The 27,620-nt window shown below is 47.1% G+C and overlaps 1 protein-coding gene across 3 annotated transcripts in view; it reads left to right on the plus strand.

The window, feature by feature from the left end:
* Positions 1-466: 466 nt before the first annotated feature.
* LOC310823783 (zinc finger SWIM domain-containing protein 8-like) overlaps positions 467-27,620 on the plus strand; it is a 100,404-nt gene continuing 73,250 nt past the window's right edge. For 2 of the 3 annotated variants that reach the window (XM_083696632.1, XM_083696633.1), the window contains exons 1-3: positions 19,671-20,194; positions 20,462-20,556; positions 21,760-21,932. In XM_083696632.1, the coding sequence (XP_083552758.1) occupies positions 20,526-20,556; positions 21,760-21,932 (204 nt within the window). In that variant the 5' untranslated portion in view covers positions 19,671-20,194; positions 20,462-20,525. Of the gene's footprint in view, positions 1,218-1,470; positions 1,744-8,294; positions 8,449-19,670; positions 20,195-20,461; positions 20,557-21,759; positions 21,933-27,620 lie in introns of those variants that run through there. The other variant, XM_083696636.1, reaches the window with a different exon arrangement.

Below are 27,620 nucleotides of genomic sequence, written 5' to 3' on the forward strand. Positions count from 1 at the left end.
TAGAGAGTTGGTACCGGAGCCCTGTAAGGGGCTTTGAGTTCTTTTTATTATTTTTAATTCGAACTCAATTTGCCGGGAGACAGCTATCAAGTGGACAATAAATGTAAAACAGGCAGAGTGATAATAATGACACCATGGCTTTGGTGCGTGAAGCTTTGAATTGAATTGTGCTTCTCCTCTTTCTTGCTGGTTCCATCGCAAAAAAAAAAAGAACCTCGAATAGATTGCAAACAAACGCGCAATAAAGTCCCAAGTCCACAAAATGTGAGGGGACAGGGGAGGTCCATTGCCCCTTATATTTCGAATCGCACGCCAAACCCGCGAACTATTTCCTGAATCAATCACGTGGTACGGCCGGCTCGCGAGGCTTCGAACGTCACCACATACGTCATCGACACAAGCCTCCATACGCACTTCACAAAAATCTTCTTGGATTACTCGACACGGAAGGACACATCACTAGTAATTTTCCGTAAAACAAAACTATTAGTCCTTAAACATTTGTCTTTTATGAGACATTCTACAACGTTTGTGACTGATGCCAACAGAAACCCATTGCATTTGAAGGTGTAACCTAGTTAGCTTAACAAGCTATATGACTGGCTGGCCAATGACTAGCAGGCTAGTTAGCATTAGCTAACTACGTAATGCATGCATCTAGCTAGCAGAGAGAGAAAAGCTAGTTTATAGCTGTAATGTTATCCTTGTTTTACGTCAAGGGTTGGTCTGTTAAAGCGACATTAGGGCTTTTTGGAACACTCACTGTACGGAGTATTGTCTCGAGTCAAGACAAGGCAGTGTGCAGCCCAGGTGATTGGTCAACAAGGCGAGGGGGGTTTGGAATGGAGGCAAACAAGTACGGTTTATGTCGCTCAGTATTTTAACATGTAGCTGACACTCAACATTTCGTTTGTATACCTGGGTAAATCTAAATGTAGAAAGCTGAAGGTTAGTTAGTTAGAAACCGATCAAAGTCTGTTGAGACAGCAAGCAGGGTCACTTAAAAGTGGTGGTGGTGGGGTGCGTTGTCGTTGTTTCTCTTTACCATTGTCCGCTCAACCAGTCAGGCAAAAATTAAGTCCAACTCGAAATTGGGTAGATAGGAACAGGAAACGTAATTGTTAACTCATGGGCTGGAATCAACTTTCTCAGACGGCATGGATACCGTTTCTCGGATAACTATGTTGCCCTAAATGCCAAGGCGCTTGGTAAGAAAGGTAAGAAGAAGCCCTCTCTTTTTCCCTTAATGTTCTCCAGTAGACACTCGCTTGGACACAATGCATTTGTTTTGTCTAGATACTAAACAAAAGCATATTTGGTATCATTTGTGAAACTACTTTTACTTTTATTCTCACCTTTGATAATGGGTATTATTTTACTGTGTTGTAGCTCAGCTGCAAGACTATGGTGAGCTTTTACCCTCCTAACTTTTACTGGAGACTTGAAGTGTGCCTCTGCTCTCCCTGTCAGTTGTGGACAGATCTCACCCGATTTTCCTCCACGGAGGAAAGGCCTTGGCTATTGTTGCAGTCCTCTTGAATCCTGAGTTACGTACAGTGGATGTAATGGAACTAATGTTCGCCGAGTGGGAAGATGGAGAGAGGTTCTCTTTGGAAGACTCTGACCGGTTCGAGGAGGACTCCCTCAGCTCGTTCATATCCGAGGCTGAGAGCCTGTGTCAGAATTGGAGGGGATGGAGAAAACAATCTGCTGGACCAAATTCCCCTACATTGAAGATTAAAGGTACACACACACACACACACAGTCTATGACCTTTTAAGTGAAGTCTGTTTACATTATACCTACCTCTGGTACCACGTGTGTCCTCCCTATGACCTTCAGGGTTCTCCCCAGGATTTTTTAATGTGGCGCTGGATTGCATTATCAAAACCCGTCTCGCGTTTATTCACGTCAACACAAAATACCGTTAAAACGCTGAATTCGCTGAGGAACATCATAACGCTTTCTCTTTCGTTTTTGTTTTTAACAACAATGTCGTTGGCGATCAAAGATTTTCTCCACAAAGAATGTAGTGACTCTGACATTTCACCCCCATGACAACCATTTGATGCTTGTTGCCAAATCATATTGTATGGTGGCAAGCATACTCTTTCATTTACCAAAGTGTTTGTGATGGATCTAAGCCATCTGAATGCCTGGCTACCAGTAAGCATCATTGATTGTAACCATTGTCTTGGAAGTGTAGTGTTTCCCTGTGGGTATGAGCCAGCTCTCAGTTACAGTGCTGTTATGAAACCGGCTTGAGAATGGTTACAATTATTTTGGGAATGCTAATTTGGGGATCATGGAAACATTTTTTATAAGCTCACCAGCATAGCTTAGTTCACAACAATTGACCGTGTCCAAGTTTCCTGTCGGTTGTCAACACTGTTTGCCCATGCATAATATTGCTTTATAGATTTATATATACCTATATTTAGCTGGCTTTGTAATGTTTACAGTTTGAACCCTTATTTCTCTCAGTGATGTGTTGACAATGCTCAACAGCCTATGTTGTTATGCTACTCATTCCCTGAAAAGTCCTCAGAGTGCTCTGGACTCCTCTCCAGAGAACACAATGCCAAGGGGGAGTGTAGTTGCTGCAAATGTCACTGATCTTCATCTAATTTATTGTTATTGGCTGTGATGTAATTGATGATGTCCATTTGTTTATTGGCAGAAAAGAATAGGCTAGTGTCTTATCTCATGATCCTTTCTTTGTCATTGCCAACTTAAACTTCAGGATGCCTAGAACCCCCCCTCCCCCAGTTAGGCTGTTCATTCTCCAAATTTGATTTCATACCCTCTGAAACAAAAGTAGAAAATGGTGCACTGCTCATGTTTGATTGAGAAAAGTGGTGTTGGAGTGGCCTTAACCCTCTGAACCCCACAAACCCGCCGGCGGGTATGAAAGGCATGTTGTCTTTAAAGAATTGCCAAAATTACACCATTCATCATAGCCCAAAAAAGATAAATAGAAATTAGCGTCGGATTTTCAAATTTCCTACGGTCCTTGAACTAATCATGTGCGCCGAACGCTTCCGTCAGGAAAATTCTGCGCTCCTCAGCGCAACTGTGAAGCCTTGAATGAGTCGGTTGAAAAAGGCCACAGAAGGAAGGCTTTCCTGTGTTCTATGCAAAAAAAAAAAAAAGACTGCATGGAAGTGCAGAAAGTGTGGTGTGGTACTGTGCCTGATTACTGAAACATGTAAATGGTTCAATATGTGGAGCCCCCCCCCCCCCTTTTTTTTTTCTTCTAATATTGGTAACACTTGTGGGCACTTGGAAAAATGTTGTGTATATAGATTCCATCTTTTTAAAAAAATGTTGAAGAATAAATTATCAAAGAAATTCAACTTACGTTTTTTCTTATTTTATGGCTTATGACATTCTAACTGTGTTATCCTGCACAAAAGACATGTACTTCTAGCCATGATTGTGATGTTTCCATAGAGGTGCAGGACTTGCAGGTGCAGTGAAAAATGAGCCCACAGTGAGTCAAAATGTGACTGGAGCAAAAACCGGCCAGAAACTGCTTGGGGTTCAGAGGGTTAAACTGTCATTGAGTTATTGTCAGGTGGTTAAATCTACACTGAGGGCCTGGGTGTATGAGTTGTAGTGCTTTGCTGCAGTAGCCCACTCCGCTGAGTGTTCTGAGCCGGCTGATTGGACGGCAGCTTGGGAGGCGCAAACAGAGCGCTGACCTGTTTGGGCTGTTCCAGCAAAAACGTGGGAGTTATTGGAAGCTTGCAAGTAAGGAACCAAGGGGGGGAGAACTATTTATTATGAGCCTGTGTGTGTGTGTTAGTGTCTATGGAGTTTAAGGAGGAGTGGTGGGGGTGGGGAGGAGTGGAGTCAGCTGTGGGCTCTATAGAAGACTTTGTCTTGTGCAGGTCACTGGCTACTTCGGGGCTGGAGGACTGTGGTTTAGCAATATGAACCCCCATTTGATGAATCTGCATTTGCTGCTGATCTTGCCAAACTCCAAGATTCCCCCCCATTTTAAAGTGGAATCTGTTATAACTCTGCTGAACATGTTCTACCAGTCAGTGGTGGCCAGTGCTGTATGCGGTGGTATGCTGGGGGGGGCAGCATCAAGGAAGGTGACACCAAGAGGCTGAAGAAGCTTATTAGGAAAGCTGGTGTCACCCTGAATACTGTGGAGGAGGTGGCCAATAGGAGGATGAGGACTAAACTCCTGGCCGTCATGGACAATCCCTCCCATCCCCTATGTGACTCTGTGGAACCCTGTTACTGCTCCCCTTGCTGTTACTCCCCTCCCCCCCTCTCTTCTCTCTTTCGCTTGGCTTTCTCTCCTTCCTATTTGAGGCTTCCACAGGCAGGTGGGGACTGGGAAGCTGGTGTTTATGCAAATGTAATCACCTGGGCCTGGCAGTCCCTCCATGGGTTTCTTGCTGTTTATTTAGCATGGAAAGATAAAACCTAGCATCTCATGCCATACAGTTCACACTGTTTTAACCAATAGAAAAATTGCTAGCTACATATCACACAGGCTTTTCAGACATTTTTGTGATACCCACACCCAATTCATATTAAATTGAAGCATCTTTGTTGTTTCAATATCTATTATTACTTTTATTATTATTATTATTATTACATCTCTCCAATGTATGTATCTTAGCCTTGCTGGTTCGCTGAACTAAAACAGCTGTCAGTCATTGTATAGCTCTGCTGGTCAGTGAATTGTGTCAAACAAGGACAACTATAAAGGAGATGATGAGATGTGAAGATGCCGGCATGGGTGGAATGGCTGTGGTGGCGATACAATGCCTACCATTGAGCTCTTTGGCCCTAAACCCTAACCCTTTCACAGGAGGTATCAGATGGGGACAATGTCTTTGTTTTGGGTGTACAGTGTAGGCTACTAGCTAGCTTGCTTGTATGTTGGCTTATTTTCTTTTTTGAAGATGGTCAACATGATGTTTCTCTTAAATTGTTTGCTAAACAATGGCAAATTTACCGCATCATCCTCAAATAGATGACTCATATCCTCCCCAAGCTGGCTTTGTGGTCAGGCTATATTGTGAATACCTATCCTCACACCCTTCTTTCAAACATTTTTCTGAAATACAGGGGGGACTTTGAGACGGGCTTTTTCAGTAGGTGGGCTGGGAACGACGGGAGTTCTTCAGAGACAGACGACTGGAAAGTCGCGAGAACTTTGAGACGGGCTGAAAAGCCGAAAGAGTGAATGTATGTGCTAATAAACGGGACAAAATCCCTCACTAAGATACTGCGTCTGCCTCTGTGTACAACGGACTGTGTTACAACATGTTTCAAATATGTAGATGTAAGAAACATTTTTCATATGAGTGAGTGTACATGGCATACAAAGCCTCATCTTTTCAGAATTCGATGCCTGGATACTAATGGTTTTACATCACAGTTCAATGACTAAACTGCCTGTCTTCATTCTATTGAGTTTGTAGCAAATATTGAGGTGTTCTGTCATGTCAGCTCCTGAATTGAGTTGTTGGTTTACTTCAAGATGGTTGAATGGATTGCAGAGCCATTTTCTCATGCATCTTTGTTAGTGTATGTCCCCCCTGATGAATTGGACTGCCAAGCTGGGATGTCAATTATTACTGAAGAGTTGTTGTTTTCACGAGAGGTGTGCTTAAACATACATTTTGTCAACCATCCAATAAAGTGTCACTTTTGTTTGCCTGTTGACACACCACTTGTTGAAGCCGATATTCTGAAATCACTCCCCTTTGTGCGCAGTCAACTTTAGAAAGGGCTGTTTCTGGAGTTGCCTATGTTTTGTGTGTGGCTTATTTGTTGTTGTCAGAGCTGCTGAACCTTGCTGTATCTGGCCAAGTCCAGGGGTCGCATGGGTTCAGGACCCCTCAGGAAACCCAAACCCTTCCTGGGCCCTCTGTGGCGGCCCTGTTTGGCAGCTGTCCCACTCTCTCTGATGGTAGAGATGAAGTGAGCTTCAAACTATGGTTGGGCGGTATAACGGTAATACGGTATCCCACGGGATTTGAAAATGCCCACGGTATGCTTTTCAATGCCGTCATAACATTTCTGCTCCATTATCTATCAAACTGCCAAATTAAGCGATGTTTGTCAATTCACAATGTGTAACAGCGCCGCTGCTAGCGTGGTTGAAGAAAGAATTGCAAGTGTAAATTTTAGGGTGCTGCACGTGACCTCTTCCACCTAAGAAAAAAAAAAAAGATGACGAGAGCTAATGGCTTGGTCCTTAAAAAAAAAATGCCGCTGCTGTATGTATTTTGGGTTCAGACCCGACGACGCGCCTGCAGATTTGGAGAGGTGATTTGCATGAAAAACATGACGGATAGAAATGGGAACACAAATGGGAACTAATCTACACTCACACCTCAAACTGAAACACCCATTAACAGCTGCACGGATGGGATATCTGTCTGTATCAAGTGCTGCTGTCGGGTTCAAACAGCTATTCGCTGACATGACGCCATACATGTTTACCGACTGGAAACTACAGTGAAAATGCCTACAGACTAGCTTTTTTTTTCCAGAAAACCACATAGCGGACAACATTGTTGCTGCACTCCACGCGGCACTTGGATGCGAATAAACTCTCGGCCATAACGACTGACAATGCTGCTAACATTGCAACCGCCATCAGGGCCCTGAATTGGCCAGTGGCTCAACTGTTTTGGCCACAACCTCAATCTGGTGGTAACAAACGCAGTGCAGCACCAGACGGACAGAGCGGGCCCTCGGAGTCTGCCGTGCCATTATCGCTGCCTTCTCTCACAGCTGGCCCCGAAAGAGACAGCTCAAAAAGAAGCAAGTGGAATTTGGACTCCCAGAGCATAGTCTCATAACGGTAACTAAATCAATATTTTATAGACAAATGATATTATACTATTGGACATGAGACAAGTTATATTATTACGAATGCAGTGTGTGATGCTTCTTATCATATTATGCTATCCAACTGTTTAGTTTGTCAAGCTGTGATCGGGATGTGAAGTTTAAATGATTGTTTAGGCTAAATGTCATACGGTATAGCAGTCACCACACAAATAATCACGTTTTTCAATGTGGATTAAATATATGGAGCGAAGACGGCTCCCGCCAGCCCCACGCAACGTTATTTTTGTTTAAATTCTCGCGGTAATACCATATACCCCTGTAAAATTTGAGGACACTATAAACGTATGAAAAAATGGATACCACCCAACCCTACTTAAAACCCTTATTCACACTACAGGGCTGAAGCAAGCTGAGCCGAGCTGTACTCGGCTGGCCTGGTTATGCATCATCCACCATAGTTGCTGAAACAGTGCTCGAAAGGAAAATAGCACAGTATGGTTCAGGTCGGCCCTGCAGTGTGTAAAGCCCCAGAGTCATAAAACACTCAAGGCTCGAAAGTGTTAATACCTTGCTTGCACCACCGCCTGTTTTTCCTCAGGCGGCAGAGGAAATCTGGTATGGACCCCCAGATCCTTACAAAATTCTATAGATGCACAACAGAGAGTATTCTGACTGGCTGTATCACTGCCTGGTATGGCAGCTGCACCGCCCTCGACCGTAAGGCTCTTCAGAGGGCGGTGAAAACGGCCCAGTCCATCACGGGCCGCAAACTAGCAGCCATTCAGGACCTTTACTCTGAGAGGTGCAAGAGGAAGGGAAGATCATCAGGCACCCCAACCACGCCCTGTTCTCTCTGTTACCTTCCGGCAAAAGGTACCGGAGCATCCAAACCTGGTCCAACAGGCTCCGGAACAGTTTCTGCCCACAGGCCGTATGACTGCTCAGTTGCCCCCCCCTTGATCAATAGACATCTGACATTATTGCACATTATTATTGCACTATTACTATTGTCACTTTTTTATTACTGTATTATGTTGTGTTGTTGATTTGTTGACTGTTGTTGAACGAGGAGCAAGATCCTAAAGCTGTTCACTTGTCAGTTATGGCTGTATGTGACAAATAACATTTGATTTGATTCGGAATAGTTTTGTCAGCGCGTCTAAATAGTTGACTACCCCCCTCCCCACCCGTGATGACCATGGCTCACTATTTAGACTGCTTGCTTTCCTCCATATATGGTCTATAGCAGTAAAAATTAACGCTTAGAAGTGTGTCTGGAAAGTGAGATCATGAATGATTTTTTTTGTGGCAGCCCACTCTGTCCTCAACTTCAAACAGTTCAGTGGATAGCTAGCTAACTTTACATTTTCTAAAGCACGCTTGTTTTCATGTGTAGTACACACATAAACAACCATTTTTTAGTTCATTCATAGTCAGTTTTATTGTCTCTCCCCCTCTGTTAGATGGGCAAGTCATCCCTCTGGTGGAGCTGTCGGCCAAGCAGGTGGCGTTTCATATCCCGTTTGAGGTGGTGGAGAAGGTCTACCCCCCTGTCCCCGAGCAGCTGCAGCTTCGCATCGCCTACTGGAGCTTCCCAGAGAACGAGGAGGACATCAGGTGAAACTAAGCACACACAAACACGTGTACACACATACAGTACACTGTGCATAGATGCACTACACACATACTGAGACATCCTGAGGTCAATCTGAGACCTTCTTGGGATTACTGTGAGATGTAACCAGATCTTTTTCTTTTGAGACCCCTTGGGACTGGTACTACTTAAGAATGATGTTGCAGTTTCTCATCTTACTCCCTCTCATTCAAACAAGCTCCCATTCACAGTACTCTCACATTTAATGTCACCAGGGATATTGCCCGATCAATGAAGGCTTTAGAGACTGATATTGTGGAACTCCAGGCTTTGGTTGAGAACACAGGAGCTCAAGGCCAAAATCAGGTCCTCAAGACAAAACAAGCCGCATTGGCAGACCTGCTGGGTATCAGAGCACATGGGGCATTGGTGAGATCTAGGTTTCAGAGTGTCTCTGAAATGGATGCCCCATCAAAATTTTTCTTCAGTTTGGAGAAAAATAATGGCCGGAGTAGAATCATTCATTGCCTTCGCTCAGCTAATGGATAGGAGCTCTCTGGGCCTAGGAAAATCAGAAAAAGGGCCGTAGAGCAGAGCTTTACAAGTGTGAGTACACAGAGGATGAAACAGTGTCACAGCAGTTCTATAATGGACTCCCGCAGGTGGCTGCAGAGGCTCATGTTGAGCTGGAGCGCCCACTGTCATTGCAGGAGCTGTGTACTGCACTGCAGGGCATGGATAATGGCCGGGCACCAGGCATTGATGGATTTCCCGTTTACTTTTTCAAGTTGTTCTGGGCTGAGCTGGGGGGGGACCTGCTAGCAGTACTCACTGACAGTTTAACCAGGGTTGCTATTGCTGACTTGTCGGAGGGTGGTCCTCACCCTACTGCCTAAAAAGGGAGGTTAAGAACTGGAGGCCGGTGGCTTTACTGTGTACATATGTATTATAAAATCCTGTATAAGGCGTTGGCCAATAGGCTGAGGGGGGTGATGGGGCAGGTCATACATGCGGATCAGTCCTACTGTGTCCCTGGCAGGTCGATTGGGGATAATACAGTGCCCTGTGTAATGGAAGCATTTATTTTTTTACACTCCAAGTTTATATTTGAAATTGAATTTGAAAACACTTATGAGGTTAAAGTACAGATTCTCACCTTTTGTTTGATGGTATTTGTGTACATATTGGTTTCACCATTCAGAAATGATGCATAGTCCCCCTGTTTCAGGGTACCCAAAAGTGATGGGACAGATATATCATATGTCCAAATCAAGCACTCATGTTTAGTATTTGGTTGACGTGCAGTAACTGCCTGAAGTCTGCGATCCATTGATCCCACCAGCCGCTGGGTATCTTCTCTGGCGATGCTCTGCCAGGCCTGTACTGCAGTCATCTTCAGTTGTTTTTTTGAGGATGTTTTGCCTTAAACCTTCTCTTCAGCAAATTAAATGCATGTTGAATAGGATTTAAATCTGGAGCCCTGAACAACTCCCAAGTTGCTATGACAGTATGGTCATTGTCCTACTGTATGCTGAAGTGCTGTCCAATGAGTTTAGAGACGTTTGCTTGTACTTGGGCTGACGAGATGTTTCTGTACACTTCAGAATTCATCCACCTGCTTCTGCTGTCAGCAGTTACATCATTAATGAAGACAAGTTATCCAGTTCCAGTGGAAGCCATACATGCCCAAGCCATAACAGCACCATATTTCACAGATGAGGTGGTATGCTGTGGATATTGGGCAGTTTCTTTTTTTTTCTCCTCCACACTACTCTTGCCATCACTCTGTTACATGTTCATCTTTGCCTCATCTGTCCACAATACCTTTTTCCAGAACTCTGCAGGCTCGTTTTAGGTACTTTTTTAGCAAACCATAACCTGGCCATCCTGTTTTTGTGACTAACTGGTGGTTTGCACCTTGCAATGTAGCCTCTGCTGGTGAAGTCTTCTGTGGATGGTAGCCTCTGACACATTCACGCCTAGCTTGGCCTACCAGGCCATTTGTGATTTCTGCGAGTGCTTTCTTTCCTTTTAATGATATTCCAAATGGTTGATTTTGGTAGGTTTAACGTTTTGACTATGTTTCTGATATTTCAGCCTCATAATGGCTGCCCAGACTTTCATTGATGTCTCTATGGTCCTCAAATTGACTGACACCAATAGCAAACTCCAAAGGCAAACGCAAAGCCTAGAATCAATACTAGACCATTGAGAGCTCTCTTATGGCTACACAAATGATTTGACGGAACACACCTGATGAACCAGAAACACCTGTCAAGCCAATTGTCCTATCACTTTTGGGCACCCAGAAATAGGGATACTATGCATAAAAACTGTTGTAATTTCTGAATGGTAATAGTAATGGTTTGATTTCAAATCCAAACCTTCGGAGTGTAGAGCCAAAAGAAGACAATATGCTTCACTGTCCCATTACTTACGCAGGGCACTGTACGTCCCTTCTTTGAGACTTTTTGGACATCTCTAGGGTCATGGATACTGGGCTTCTATTGATCGGAAAAGGCGTGTGATCGAGTTGACCACCAATACTTACTCACTTTTGAGGCGTTTGATTTTAACCCTGGTTTTATTGCCATGGTCAGGGTACTCTGAAAACATGGCGCCCCCCGTGGCAGACGTGTTTGTTTGTCCCGCTCTCGAATGCCGGCGTTTTCTTTTGTTTTGTGTGTTTTTTGTTTTATCTACAGTGCACACATGCCATGCACTGCTGACATACAACAGACAGGCATTGCTGGACACCGCCAACTCACACAGTCTTCCTAACCCTAACCCTATTATCTCCTGAGGGAATTTACTGCTGTGTTTTTGGCCGCTGTTTACATCCCCCGCGAGCTAACTCCACGGCAGCGCTCAGCAAACTCCACAAAGCTATCAGCGCGTTAGAGACTGCTCATCCTGATGCTGTTTTTATTGCCGCCGGCGACTTTAACCAGTGCAATTTAAGGACTGTATTTCCCAAATACTATCAACATGTGGATATTCCCACCCGTGAGAAGAACACACTTGATCATGTTTACAGTAGTATACGCAGTGCATACAAGGCTGCACCCCGCCCCCACTTTGGACACTCGGACCACATCTCGTTGTTCCTGTATCCAGCCTACAGACAAAGACTGAAACAGATAAACCCTGTCACTAAACAAGTCAAACTCTGGACCCCAGAGACTGAGAGCACCCTGCAGGACTGTTTTGCTCGGACAGACTGGGATGTGTTTAAAGCTGCAGCCACGCTGGAGGACTCTTCTGTCAGCATACAGGACAATGCTGAGTATGTGACTGGGTACATTAGCACTTTTGTTGACAACATCGTGCCCACCATACAAGTCAGGAAGTTTCCCAACCAGAAGCCCTGGATAAACAGTCAGGTACGCCACATGCTGCGTGCTCGCTCTCTTGCATTTAGATCAGGCAATGAGATGAGATTCAATACGAGTAAGTACAAAGCTGCGAAGTAAGGACTGAAAAAAGCCATTACAGCGGCCAAGAGGCAGTACAGAGAGAAGCTGGACAGCTTCTATTCTACTGCTGACTCCAGGCGGATGTGGCAAGGCCTGCAGCACATCACAGACTACAGGACCAACACCATCAGCTCCACAGACAGCCTGCCGGATGACCTAAATATCTTCTACACCCGCTTTGAGACCTCCAGCCACAGCACAGAGAGGAGGCACACACACACTGGGACCACCCGACCCCCCTCCCCTCCACTAACCATCTCATCAGGCCAGGTAAACAAAGCCCTGAGGAAGATCAACCCCCGCAAGGCAGCAGGACCAGACAACATCCCTGGGCGGGCTCTCAGAGCATGTGCCAACGAGCTGGCTGATGTTTTCACCTCCATCTTCAACCTTTTCCTCACTCTCAGCACTGTTCCCTCCTGCTTCAAGACTACAACCATCGTCCCCCTTCCCAAGAAGAGCCAACCTGCCTGCCTGAATGATTACAGGCCAGTAGCACTCACTCCAATCATCATGAAGTGTTTTGAGAGAGTGGTACTGGCACACATTAAGAGCAGCATACCGGACATACCCTAGACCCCCTGCAGTATGCCTACCGGCCCAACAGGTCCACCTCAGATGCTATCGCTGCTGTCCTCCAGTATTCCCTCTCCCACCTGGAAAACAAAGACTCCTACATCAGGACGCTCTTTGTAGACTACAGCTCCGCTTTTAATACGGTCATCCCCCACAGACTCATCCACAAAATGTCCACACTTGGCCTGCACCCCACCCTCTGTGACTGGCTCCTAGACTTTTTGACTGGCAGGCCCCAGTCTGTCAGGATTGGTAATAGGACTTCAGCCAGAATTATTACAAATGTTGGCACTCCACAGGGATGCGTCCTCAGCCCCATCCTCTACACCCTGTTCACCCATGACTGTGTCGCCTCCCAACATCATCCTAAAGTTTGCGGACGACACCGCAGTGATAGGATGCATCACTGGCGGGGACGAAGCGGCTTACAGGAGGGAGGTGGCCAGTCTGGTAGCATGGTGTGAGGACAACAACCTCACCCTCAATACGGACAAGACAAAGGAGATGATAGTGGACATGAGGAAGAAGAGGGGACCTCATCGGCCACTGTACATCCGGGAACTCGAAGTAGAGAGGGTGAGCAGCTTCAAATACCTGGGCGTCCACATCAGCGAGGACCTCACCTGGACACTTAACACCACACAGCTGGTTAAGAAGGCCCAACAGCGGCTGTACTTTCTGAGGAGGCTGAGGAAGTTTGGCATGTCGCCCAAGATCCTCAGCAACTTCTACAGCTGCATTGTTGAGAGCATCCTAACCAGCTGTATCACTGTGTGGTACGGCAGCACTACTGCTATGGACTGCAGACGCCTGCAAAGAGTGATGAAGACCGCTGAGAAAATCACCAGGACTCCACTGCCCTCTCTGCAGAGCATCTACCACCGCAGAGTCCACAGGAGAGCCGCCTCCATCCTCAAGGACCCCACCCACCCCCAGCACGGACTGGTCACACTTCTACCCTCAGGCCGGAGGTACAGAAGTGTTAAATGCAGGACCACCAGACTAAAGAACTCCTTCTTTCCCACTGCAATCAGGCTCCTAAACAACGCATAGGAGATTATAATCATGGACTACCTCATATAACTGTACTACCTCATACTGAACCCGACTGTCAAATTTTCAGTTTGCACATGCATAATTGCACTGTTTACATTTGCACAGTTTTATTATTATTATTATTGTTGCTTTTTTATTATCACATGCTGCCTTAAATTTTGTTATCTTGTACATTTTGTTTAGTATATATTGTATATTTTTTTGTATTGTACATTGGTTGAAATTCTGCGGACAGCAAAGCAAGAATTTCATTGTACAGGGAAACGTTTTCTACTGTGCATATGATAATAAACACTTTGAATCTTGAATCTTGAACTCTATGGTGACATTGAAAGTGTTCTAAAGGTTAATGGTGGTTTGAGTGCGTCGAAGTATTAGGCAGGGCATGTTATACACTATGGCTATTGAACCCCGACTACAACGGTGGTGACCATGCAAAATAATTGGGAGGGGGGTTCTTGAGATGGTTTAAGGACGGCTGGGGAGGTGGCGATGGTTACCACCCAGCATGTCATATAGAGAGCGCACTCTTATTGTCAACAACTTGGTTGCCTCTGCCCTGTGGCATTGCTTGTCATGCTTGGAGCCCCTTTTAGGCCTTCTTGCGAGGGTCCAGACTGCCATTGTTGATTTCTTCAGGGGCAGATGTCACTGGGTTCTACAGAGTGTTCTGTATTTACCAAGAGAAGAGGGGGGCAGGGGCTTGTGCACCTGGCCAGTAGGGCTGCTGCTTTCCATCTCAAGTTCATTCAGCGGTTGCTTTATGGGTCAGTGAATGTGGTCTCGAGTGGCGTGGCAGGTCTAATATTGCGTCGGGTGGGGGGGGTTGAGTCTAGAGCGGGTACTCTTTATGGTAGACAGCAATAGCCTCCCTAGGGATGGCGTCCCCTTAGGTTTTAGAGACTCATGCAGATGAGACTTGAGCCACTTGAGGTTCGGTTCACTGGCTCCTGGAGGAGCCTCTGGTGTATGGGGCAAGGCTGGACCTCACTACTGCTGGTGCTCCTCAGCTGTCTGAAACTCTGCTAAACGCAAAGGCCATCAGCCAAAAGCACCTACTGGACCTGGCTGGGCCAGCCTCACAGTGCGAGTGGCCGAGCACCTGGGGGTGAAGTCGGCACGGTTCGTCGACCAACGGATGGTGGGGTGCAGGCAGGCTCTGTCAGTGGAGGACTGAGAAACACTCATGGATGACAGCAATCACCAGGTGTTTGACTGCAGTGCTCCCTTTCCTCGACTGTGGATCATGCCCAACATACCGGCATCAGACTGTACTGCACGACTGCTTGCTTTGGAGAGGGTGGGACTGGATGGGGCAACATGGGAGGTGTGTGTTAAGGTGCTTAATAAGGACAAGCTAAAGGACAGGACTACCCTATGGAGGGTGTTATGGAAAATACATTCATAGAACTATTTTCAGGTTATACACTTTCATATGACTGATACAACTTGTGTAACTACTGTGATTACATTTTCTCTTGCCACACCTCTAAGGTTCTATAGCCATTGTTCTAAGAAGCACTGCATGATTTACCATATGAACAGCGGTGATCTCTGAGGGAGTGGTGAGAGAGAGCAATAATGGGGGGACAGGCGCATCCTGCCGATAGGTGTGAAATGTTGAACGGCGATTAATCAGTAAGAAAGCGCTGATTGATCAGTAAGAGAGTCTCCCCATTGTTCATTCTCTCCCGCCCTTTCTCATGTAAGCACAAGCCCATCAGCCGATAGATTTGGCGGCGACTCCCATTATGTTCAAACTGTATAAAAGACAAACCTGATCATTGTCTCTTTAGACTTGCGCTGAACGGACCCCCGGATCTACGCTGGGCTGCTGTTACGCTCTTGTCTCTTGTTTGCAAGCAATGAATACCGGACTCATATATTGTGGCTACTCAGGACTTGTTTCTTGATTCTTACCTCCGAAGAGCTAAAGTACAGAGTGGTAAATCCTAGACTTCCACCACAATTTGGGGGCTCGGTCCGGGACCGCCTGCCCTGAGTTCGTCGTCTCTCTGCCAAGAAGGTCAACTCGTATATGGTCCGGATATATTCCTGGAGCCGAAATCCTCCCTTTGAAAGTTCAGAACGCAAAGGTTGAGAGAAAGGCGTCTGAAAGGAGAGGGACGGAGTTCTCAGGCACGGCGAGTCCATAAAGACATTGAACTCGGAAGAGGTAAGACCACAATATTTGTACTAAAAACCCCAGCTGGGTGCGGGGTCGCTGTTCATAACATCTTCAGTGTAAATCCTATTTTTGGCAATAGGTCTGCAGTTTTTTTTGGTATACCTAATAGTTAGAGTTTTTATGAAACGCGTGAAAGACCGGTGAGGAGACACGTGAATAAAAGGTAAGGAACTCACCTGTTGTCGTTGACGACACTTAACCTTTCTAAAATACCTGAAAAAGTTGCTATACTAATTTGATAATGGGGAAAGCGGCCAGTAAAGCCAACCCGCTGCCTTCGAGCACGGATGGATGCGCTAAGATAATGATTGAAAAATATGGTCGATGGACATGCGAACAATTGCCTATGTGAGAGATTTTGGGTTTTCCATTGAACGGTAGCTTTAGCCAACGACAGATTAACATGCTAGAAGACAGGCTTGAAAATTATGCTACAGGTAAAATTAAGAAGTTACAAAAAGGGTCACGCAGGGTAGATTGGAAGGCGTTTTGGGCATGGAAAACGGAGGGGGCAATTAGACAGTCACAACAAGAACAGGCTGAACAGTGTAAGAAGGTAAAACAAGTCGAATTAGAGAAGGTAAAGCCAGTTGAATCAGGAAAGGAACCACAAGTTGAGTCAGATAGGCCAGGGCTTTCTAACCAGTGTCCTATAGTATTCTTGTCCGAACAGGTTGATGCGTATCTCGACTGCTCCTCTGTCCGTCCTCCACCCTACAGACCCATGACAGCACCACGGGATCATTACAGGTACAAGAAACGGTATGGGTGTTTCCGCTGCCGAGCGGAAGACCACTGGATAAAAGACTGTCCCGAGCCAGCGGAAGGAGAGAAACGGAGCTTTTAACAAGGGATTACTGTCAACAATCCGAGGGGAACGGAGCGAGAGGGCGGTTGACGGTCAGAGGAGGCGGGAGAGGTCCCATCGACAGCATTACCCGGTGAGATAAAACCAATACGCGAGCACACACGTACACCACAACTAGACATACAGGCTATTAGGAAAGAAAGTGCATATGAGGTACCACCTAGAATAACATTGAAGGTGGCTGGTAAATTTTTTTAGTAGATTCAGGAGCAGGGTACTCTGTCTTAAGAACAGAAGATTGGCAACCCCCACCGAAACTCAGTGGAAGGGTAATCACCATAGTCGGAGCAGAGGGAAGAGGGGTAAAAGAGAGATTCACAGTCCCTCTAGCGGTGTATGATGAAGATAGTTATCAATATAGTAAACATTCATTCATATTATCTGACTGCTGCCCAATCAACTTACTAGGTAGAGACTTGATGTGTGGGATAGGACTAAATATGTGGTGTTCAGAAGATGGAATTAGAATAGAAAGATGTGTAATGCAAAATATATCGTTGGGTAATGCACCACAAAATTAATTTTACGAATGGAACTTGCCCGTCTCTCGGCTGAGATCAATTGCACAGAAATTGTTGGCGGAAGCCGAGCTAAGAATTAGAAACTGTATGTTCACGGATAAAGATAATTTTCATTGTACAGCTAAGGCTTCGGAAATTCAGGATGAGGGTTGGAAAAGTTTGGTTCAGAGAGAAGCCATAGATGATATTTACACCAGCTTTTTAGGCATTATTGGAAAGAGGCATTATTGTTGCATGTCCTGCCAGCCGTTTGTCGTACTCTCATCATCCTCGTAGAAGAGGCCAAACAGGAAGGCCAACCACAAACCTGGCGCTTTGTTCGGGTTCTTAAAAAGGTTAATGAAGCAGTCCAAGCGCGCACCCCTATTGTTACGGATCCATATACTAATTACACATATACCCGGTAATGCCACATATTTCTCAGTGGTCGACCTAGCTAATGCGTTCTTCAGTATTCCTGTACATAAGGATTCCCAGTTGTGGTTCACATTTCGCTTTACGGATAAGTGATATGATATAAAATAGATAGATGGATGGATGGATGGTCAAGAGCCCCTAGGGGCTACGTTGAGAGCCCAGCAGTATTTGGGCAGCTTTAAGAGGTAACTTGGTGTTGAAAGGGGGTAGGCACCCTTAAAATATTTGGCAGATATTACTATTTGTAAAGGTTGTTGTTGCTGTTGCTGTTATTGTTGTTGTTAGGGTTAGAAGAAATATTGTTTAGTTTTTGTGGGCATGTTTTCTGTGAAGAAGTCGGACTGAATTGGGTTAAAGCCTTTCCATTGATCCTCACAGCTAGGCGAGGGAGGCCTAGGGCAAAGAACGGCCTGTCTCCTCATGGGATCCTGACTGGTAGACCAATGCTACGTGAATTACTCTATGCTAACATACTGTGCTAAACTAACCAGAGTTTTAAGAGGCATCCACAGACCCGTGAAGGAGGCACTCCTCACACCACTATGGGGACCTCTCCACAACATCCAGCAAGGGGAGAGGGTGCTGACCAAGAACTACAGGAGAAAACACTGGAGCAGTCCACGGTGGTTGGGGCCTTTCCAGGTACATCTCGTCACGCAGTCTGCAGAGAGAGGCACGTGGGTACATGCCACACACGGCAAGAAGGCACCACCACTGGAGAGACCAGTGGGGACGTCAGCGGGCAGACACGGAGTGACCCGGCGAGACCAGCCATCAGCGGGCAGACCAGGAGCGACCCAGCGAGACTAGACGTCAGTGGCCAGCCCAGGGGCAACACGACGGGACCAGCCAGGAGGAGAGAAGTAGTAAGGCCCAAGACAAGGACAACACTGAGCCACCGCAGGGCTCCAACAAGAATCATGTGCTAGTAACCTCTGATTCCAACATAATTGAAACACCATGAAGCCGCCGAGACTATTGCGGCCTACAGAGTGGCTGTATATGAGCTACATAATGTGACATACTGTTCTCTCTAATAAGACAAGAGGCCAAGTTTATCTGGGAAAGAGTGATTGTTCATGATAATGCAGGAAACCAAACCCAATTCGACCTCACCGTAGCTAAACCACGGCCAGAGCAAGTGTACTTAGTCTGCGGTCCAAAAGCTTACAGTTGTGTACCTAAAAATGCAGGTGGAACTTGCTATTTGGCCTATGTGATGCCCTTAATCAGGCGTGCACTTATCGCTTTCTTGATAAAAAATAGTTGTATAGTGATGTCGGTGGTTGGCAAGGCATGTATAAGGAGGGCGGCCACCCATATAATGACAACTAACATGGTACTCGAACGAAGGGAGACATGGGATGACCTTTCTAACCCGGATCCCTTTCCTGGTTTAACTTATTTGATGTGGACGAGGAGGATATGAGAACCTCCGTCCAGTGAAATATGATATTTAGGCTGAAGTGTTGTTAACATTCAAGGAATTTAATGTTAAAAGGAGGGATTGTTATGGAAAAAACATTCATAGAACTATTTTCAGGTTATACACTTTCACATGACTGATACAACTTGTGTAACTACTGTGATTACATTTTCTCTTGCCACACCTCTAAGGTTCTACAGCCGTTGTTCTGAGAAGCACTGTATGATTTACCATATGAACAGCGGTGATCTCTGAGGGAGTGGTGAGAGAGAGCAATAATGGGGGGACAGGCGCATCCTGCCGATAGGTGTGAAATGTTGAACGGCGATTAATCAGTAAGAAAGCGCTGATTGATCAGTGAGAGAGTCTCCCCATTGTTCATTCTCTCCCGCCCTTTCTCATGTAAGCACAAGCCCATCAGCCGATAGATTTGGCGGCGACTCCCATTATGTTCAAACTGTATAAAAGACAAACCTGATCATTGTCTCTTTAGACTTGCGCTGAACGGACCCCCGGATCTTCGCTGGGCTGCTACGCTCTTGTCTCTTGTTTGCAAGCAATAAATACCGGACTCATATATTGTGGCTACTCAGGACTTGTTTCTTGATTCTTACCTCCGAAGAGCTAAAGTACTGAGTGGTAAATCCTAGACTTCCACCACAAGGGTCAAATTAGGAGTAGAGGCAAATGTGAGGCCAGCGTGGAGAGCACTGTACAAGCCACATCAACAGAAATGTGGGACTTGGGTTGTACTTTGTTTAAGTGATTTGTTTTATTGTTCTTTTGTTCCTTAAGTTGTGGCGCCCGGCCCGTGCCTAAGCCCATGCGCGAGTGTGGGACGGTGGTAAATGGAGTATATATCTCGCCTCGCTTTGTCTCTGCTGTTTCTGCTGTCCCTCTCTTGCCCCGTGTTGTCTTTGGCAGGACCATGTATGGAGTTCCTGCGCCCCGAGGGGCCACAGCTGCAACCCGTGGAGATAATCACCGTATGCCCATACATGGAGTTCCTGCCCATCAAGGCACAGGTGAAGGGCATCAGCAGGAGCAGCAGAGACGGTACAAAAGTAGCCCACGGAGCACCCAGTGGGGAGGAGTTGCTACGGCGAACCAAGGAGCAGTTGATGAGAGAGAGAATTAGCCAAGTCACCATTGTCCAGTGTATGACCCCTGACCATAGGAGAGCCCGCTACGTTGCCAACCTTCGCCTGTCTGACTACCCCGCTGCCGCCCCGACCTGGAACGTAAGAGGACCACCCACCGTGTACCGAACCCCCCTGCTATCTTCGCGACACGACGCCTTCTCACCCCCACCCTCTCTCTATCATTTCCCTCTCCCCGCGAACCGAATAAACATCTTTGATTATAATTCTGGTGTGGACCTCTCTGCTTACACTGTGTTTGGATCCGTGACGCGCCCGCACACCCCGGCAGCCGTCACAAAGTGTACAATACAGGTGTGTTAACTCCCCCCCCCCCCCCCTCCCTCTGTGTTGTCTGCTCCCCTCCAGGCTCTACTCCTGTCTCGCCAATGGCAGCCCTGATGAGTTCCAGCGCGGGGAGCAGCTCTACAGGATGAGGGCCGTCAAGGACCCTCTGCAGATAGGTGAGCAGTGGCCTTCCTTTAGATAACATCACTTGCTGCCTCATCCACAGCTCAGAGACGACAGCAATACTCGCAGCACTGAAGGCTGGAAACCAACCTCCATACATTTCACATTGGTCACAAATTCCTAGTCTTGTGCTACATAGTACATTAGGTATATCCACCTTTCTCTATCCATGTCCACGCTAGGCGAGGTAACAAATAAATGTAAATTAAAGGTTAGTTCAAGTGTAACCACAAGCCAGGCTTTTAGGAAACAAGTTGAGCATTCTTGTGATGACTGGATCTCAGATGACTGGATAAGAGAAGCCAGGCCAGATGTGTGGAAAGGAGCTTTGGTCACCAGCTGCAACAGAGCTCTGTCCAATCACCAGCCATGTTCCATTGAGTTTGACCAATCAAAACTCAAGTTCAGTGTGCAGAAACACACAGTGACTTGAGAAGAGAACTTTGTGTAGCCTGATAATGCAGGAATGCTGCTGTTGAACTTCTCCTCCACACATTTCCCTGGGTCAGTGAATGAAGCCAGAACTCCATTCAATGCACTCACATGCCAGCTAGAATCAGAGTTTTGCAGTGAAATGCCTGTTGTTTTTTTTGCATGACAGAACAATGGGTCTGTGATACATGCTTATGGTAATAGAAAAAAGGTCTGTACAATGAAAGCGGATATCTGTACCTCAGCGATTTCATTTGACCTTTTAGAGAGAGTAATACTACATAATTTTATTTAGGGGCGTGCATCAGCCTTTTTCAAAGATCTCCACGATCACCTAAAAGGCTCTAATTCTAATGTTTGTATGTGTTGTAAACCTAACCACTCTCTATTCCTATCCACTGAGTTTACCTCAATGCCTCCCTGCAAGCGCAGCACAGGGCAGGTCTGTGTGTGATATTAGGTTCAAGGTATTAGAGAGTTCATTGTGAAGTAATGGAAACCCTGTCTCTCGGGAGGGGTAGGAGGGTTGACTGCCAGGTAGAAGTAGCAGGGACTGGGGCAGGAACAGGGTGTGGCTCTCTGAAGGGGGTCTGGAATCTGGAACAGTTAGGCTGACTCTATGCCAGTTTGGCATAATAAACTGTATTTCTCATTCTGTTGCTCCAGTTGCGTTGTCTGAGTCTTCACACAGCCAGGCAGATGGACCTTACACAGCTGATATTGCTCTCTCTCTCTCTCTCTCTCTCTCTCTTGCTCGCACGCAGGGTTCCATCTCAGTGCCACCGTGGTGTCGCCCCAGACGGGCCAATCAAAGGCGGCCTACAATGTGGCCGTCATGTTCGACCGCTGCCGCATCACTTCCTGCAGCTGCACCTGTGGTGCCGGGGCCAAGTGGTGCGCCCATGTGGTGGCACTCTGCCTCTTCAGGATCCACAACGTGAGTGTGTGCGCGTGCACGTGTATGCGTGCGTACAGTGGGCCAGTGGTTAATAGGTTCACGCTGCCGTGGTATACCTCAATGCTGCTGCTGCAGCAGACACAAGGTGTGGAGTGCTGCCGAAAGCAGCTGTGAAGGATGTTTGAAAAGAGAATGGCTTGCCTTATAAAAATCAAGTTTATTTCAGTGCCTATAGAAAGTCATCATACCCCTTTGAAATAGTTACTATATTTGTCGTACAGCCTGAAATCAAAACCCATAAAAGAAATTTAGCCATACAACATCAAACTAATGAAAAAAAGGCGACAGTTCTTAAAATGTATAAAAAATTAAAAACAAGAATAACAGGGTTGGAAAAGTCATCAGTCCCCTGATTTAATACTTTGTAGAGCCACCTTTTGCTGCAATTACAGCCATCAATCTGTTTGGATATGTCTCTACTAGCTTTGCACACCGAGATTGGAGAATATTTGCTCATTCTTCCTTGCAGAATTGTTCGAGTTCAGTCAAATTCCGTGGTGAGCGGCGATGGACTGCTCTCTTCAAGTCCATCCACAGATTTTCTATCCGATTTTAGTCAGGGCTCTGACTTGGCCACTCAAGGACATTCACCTTTCTATCCTTAACCCATTTGTGCCGGATGCTGCGCTACGCAGCATTGCATCTACCGCCGGTTGCTGCGTTACGCACATTTGAATTTGCCGCCAGTTGCTGCGCAGCGCAGCTTTTTTGATTTGTCAAAACTTGATTTGCCAACTGTCATTGGTTCAAATACACGAGGTGGGTCTTGTTGATTTTTTAAAACCACGTGAGCACCCAAATGTCGTGTGGTTCGCCGAACGCACTTGTATGTCTGATTGATTTTCCACGACACGACATTCGGGTGCTCACGTGGTTTTAAAAAATCAACAAGACCCGCCTCGTGTATTTGAACCAATGACAGTGCATTATATGCTGCACTCATGAAAATTACGACAAATCAAAAATGGCGGTAAATTCAAATGTGCGCAACGCAGCAACCGGCGGTAGATGTCGCGCGGCAGTCGGCACAAATGGGTTAAGCCACTGCGTTGTTCTTTTGGCGGTATGTTTAGGGTCATTGTCGTGTTGGAAGGTGAATGACCTACCCATCTGTCTAGATCAGCTGTCTAGCAGAGGGACGCAAGTTGTCCTCAAGAATTTGGGTGTACTTGGCAGCATCCATTTTCCCTTCAATCCTGACCAATTGCCCAGTCCTCGCTGAAGAGAAACATCCCCACAACATAATGTTGCCACCACCATGCTTCACAGTAGGTATGGTGTGTTTTGGGTGGTGTGCTGTGTTTGGTTTTCGCCAAACATAGCGCTTGGAGTTCAGTCCAAAAAGTTCAATCTTAGTCTCGTCTGACCATAAAACCTTTTTCCACATGGCAACAGAATCTTCCAGGTGTGTTTTTGCATAGCACAAACGAGACTGACTGTGGCACTTTTTCAGAAAAGGCTTCTTTCTTGCTACCCTGCCATACAGGCCAGCTTTGTGTAAAGCTTGTGAGATTGTTGTCACATGCACAGACAGACCAGTCCCAGCCATAAAGACTTGTAAGTCCTTCAAAGTTGCCTTTGGCCTCTTGGTAGCTTCTCTGATCAATGTCCTCCTGGCTCGGTCATCCAATTTGGACGGACGGCCTGATCTAGGCAAGGTGTTGGTGGTGCCATACGCCTTCCACTTCTTAATGATGCTCTGAACGGTACTCAGAGGGATAGCTAAAGCCTTCGAAATCTTTTTGTAGCCTTCACCTAACTTGTACCTTCCTACAACTTTATCCCGGAGGCCTTTTTAAAGTACTTTTCCAACCATGGTGAATTCTTTGCAGAACCATGCGCTTCTAGTAGTGGAATCCTCAAGAAACAGCTGGTTTTATTCTGAAGTAATCAAAACCACTACAATTGATGTCAGGTGGGGGGCAATTAGCCTGGTGTTTGATCTGGAAGTTGATTGGTTGCACCTGAGCAAGTTTATAATGGTATACTCTAAGGGGCTGATCACTTAACCAAACCAGGTATTTCACAAAATAATTTTTTAATTTGTATTTTCACTTTGATGATGAGGGTTATAATGTGTACATACAGCTCAAAAAAGTTAGATTTGATTTATTTTAATTTCCAGGGTGTAATGTGACAAAAGGTAAAGATTTCACAGGGGTATGATGACTTTCTATAGGCACTGTATATCAGTTGTAAAGGGTATCGGTCGAAAGTATATATTATTAATATTCAAATTGTTTAGGATTGGAATAAAAGTCGGTAACGATAAAGGCAGGGCACCACTAAAGATTTGATGAGAGATCTTTAAGTTAAATTATCCTTACATTTACTTTGACCAATTTTACCAATATTTAGTCTCAATCCTCAAGAACTTTCATTGATGCAATCGTTCACACACCGATCAAAATACAAAGAAATCTTTATTTTTTAATTAAACAGTAATATAAAAAAAGAACTAACAATGAGGTAGAAAATGAATGACTGAATGGAGTGAAGGGTTTTGATGACTGGGAAGATTCACAGGCAGTACAGTAAATCACAAATGGGTCTGGCATATGATACGTCACATTGTCAATGAATCAATAGTTGGAATATAGTGTCAAATGCCACAATAAGCTCATCTGTTTGTTGATTTCGCCTCTCTTCTGATGTACTCTTTCAATGCGTGCCTGTGGGGGGACATGCAGCGTTCGGTCTGTAGAGGGAGCTACAGGACCGTGGCCAGGGTGACGTCGGCGAGGCTCCGTTGCACACCTGTTGCAAATGAAGCCTCGTTGACTAGATGGTTTAAGATGTGTGTGCCTCTGCGTTCGACAGAGAAGGAGGGCCACTGGAAAGTCGCCGAGTGGCGTTGTGTTACGAACATTGAAATTATTACGAACATTGGAGTTATTACGAACATTTTATGAAAATAAACGGGATTTCCCAGAAAACAACACCTCGACTCCGCCTCTGTGTCACGGACTTGTTACAGTGGCGCCCAACATGGGGCACAGCGAAGGCGGAGAAAAAAGGGAATGGAGGCGTTAAGCGCGGCTATCGGAAGGATGGCCCTTATACTGGAGCAGCAGGCCCAGCAGGAGCACCAGACCGCGGTGAGGGAGATGGTGACGGCAAGGGCTGAGGACCGTACCCTCCTCCTGGAGCTCGTCGGGGCCCTGACCATGGAGGAGGGGAGCCGGCCCTTTGCCTACGCCCAGCGGCTGCGGGACAGCGCGCGGCGGTGGCTGGACCCAGGGAACAGCTCGGCGGAGGAGGTCGGGGACCGGGTGGTGTTGGAGCAATTCCCCACGGGGCTCCCGGCCCGGACCGCCGGCCCCAGGATCTCGCGGCCGCCGTTACCTTGGCGGAGGACCATCTCTCCCTCCCGCCGCAGGAGCCCCGACGACCAACCCCGGCCCCGCGCCCGGAAGGAGCCATGGTGACGGAGGAGGAGAGACCGGCGCCCGCCCCGAGGACGAGCTGGCAGGGGCAGGCATGTCGAGAACCAGCCCTGGCCCCACAGGAAGCACCCCGAGCGACAGGGGGGGTGTGTTGGCGATGCGGACGGCCGGGCCATGTACAGGCGGAGTGCCCAGTGAGGGAGGTGGGGCAGGTCGTCCGCATCGGCGACATACCGGGCCCTCCCCCCGGACCAGGAGCGGCGTATTGTGTTCCGGTAAGGATACAATGATACGCACCAGGCCTTCTTGGATTCGGGCTGCATGCAGTCCATGATCCAGGAGCGCCTGGTTCGACCGGGGGCATTGTTGGCGTTGTTGAGGGTGTTGGTGAAGTGTGTGCATGGGGACATTCACGAATATCCTCTGGTCGCGATCGAGATTCATTTTGAAGGGAAAAAGCATAGTGTACAGGCGGCGGTTAGCCCGCGCCTCACTAATCCCCTTATTCTGGGTGTAGATTGGGAGGGGTTTCCTCAAGCGGTAAGGAGGGCTACCGGGGTGCGTGCACGACAGAGAGGGAGGTGTGAGGCGGGTAATGTGCTCTGTGCTGAGGCGGCGCCTCGCGACACTGCCGAGGAGCCGGAGCCGGCGGGGGGGTCTCAACCCGAGATTCCCCCGCCGAACTATCCGTTGCTAGGTGACTTCCCCCTCGAGCAGTCTCGTGACGAGACCCGACGATCGGCCTATGACCAAGTGATAGCGATTGATGGTACTTTGGTACGCCCACCCCTATTTCGCGATTATCAGCGACAGGTTGTACCGAGTAAGTCGTGACTCACATAGCCAGGAGGAAGTAACCCAGTTGTTGGTTCCCCGTAGCTGCCGGGAAATTCGGGCAGAGGTGCGTAGGTTGTGCGCTTCTTGTCGCGAATGTCAGTTGGTAAATCCCCTGGCCATTCCACGGGCCCCCTTGCGGCCCTTACCATTGGTCGAGAACCCATTCGACCGCATTGCGATGGATATTATCGGGCAATTTGATCGGTGTACACAGGGATATCGATTTGTGTTGGTCTTGATAGATTACGCAACCCGATACCCCGAGGCAATACCGCTGCGCAATATCTCTGCCAGGAGTGTAGCGCAGGCATTGTTTCAAGTAATCTCCTGCGTGGGAATCCCGAAAGAGATTCTCACCGATCAGGGCACTAATTTTATGTCACGCACCCTCAAGGAACTGTATGGCTTGTTGAACATCAAGGCGGTTCGAACCAGTGTTTACCACCCGGCCACTGATGGCCTTTGTGAGAGGTTCAATCGGACCTTGAAGTCAATGAACCGGAAGTTTGTACACGAGGATAGTCGGAATTGGCATAAATGGCGAGATCCCCTGTTGTTTGCGGTACGGGAAGTCCCCCAAGCTTCCACCGGGTTTTCCCCGTTTGAATTACTCTACGGGCGTAAGCCCCGGGGTGTCCTAGACCTTCTTAAAGAAAATTGGGAGGAAGGGTCTAGCGACAGTAAAAATGAGATTCAATACGTCCTGGACTTGTGCACAAAGCTCCACGCCCTAGGGGTTATCTCACGCGAGCATTTGCTGCCCAGGAGCGTCAAAAGCGACTGTACGACAGAGGAACTAACCTGCGAGAATTTACACCGGGAGATAAGGTGCTCGTACTGTTACCCACCTCCAGCACGAAATTACTAGCGAAGTGGCAAGGGCCGTTTGTGGTCACACGTCGCATGGGGGACGTGGATTACGAGGTAGTACGCTCGGACCGGGGGGATAGCTTGCAGGTGTATCACGTAAATCTCCAAAAAAAATGGAACGACGTGGTCACTGTTGCTCTGGCTACAATAATTCCAGAGAGAGATGAGTTCGGTCCGGAAGTCCCAAAATCAAAAGTTAGCACTCCGGTCGGTATTGATAACCTTCTCTCTGCTAGCCAGGCCACGGACGTTGCAGATTTGCAAGCTAAGTTCGCGGACGTGTTCTCTCCCCTGCCCGGTTGGACTACGCTTATCGACCACCACATAGAAACGCAGCCGGGTTTAACGGTGTGCACGCGTCCCTATAGGTTGCCGGTACACAAACGAGACATTGTGTGCAGGGAATTGGAAGCCATGCTGGAGCTGGGTGTGGTCGAGGAGTCCCGCAGTGACTGGTGTAGCCCCATCGTGCTTGTCAACAAGCCGGATGGGGCTATACGGTTCTGTGTGGATTATCGACGGGTTAATGCGGTCTCCAAGTTCGATGCCTACCCGATGCCCCGGGTTGACGAGC

The sequence above is a fragment of the Argentina silus genome (assembly GCF_951799395.1).
Source record: "Argentina silus genome assembly, chromosome: Y".
Classification (NCBI taxonomy): domain Eukaryota; kingdom Metazoa; phylum Chordata; class Actinopteri; order Argentiniformes; family Argentinidae; genus Argentina; species Argentina silus.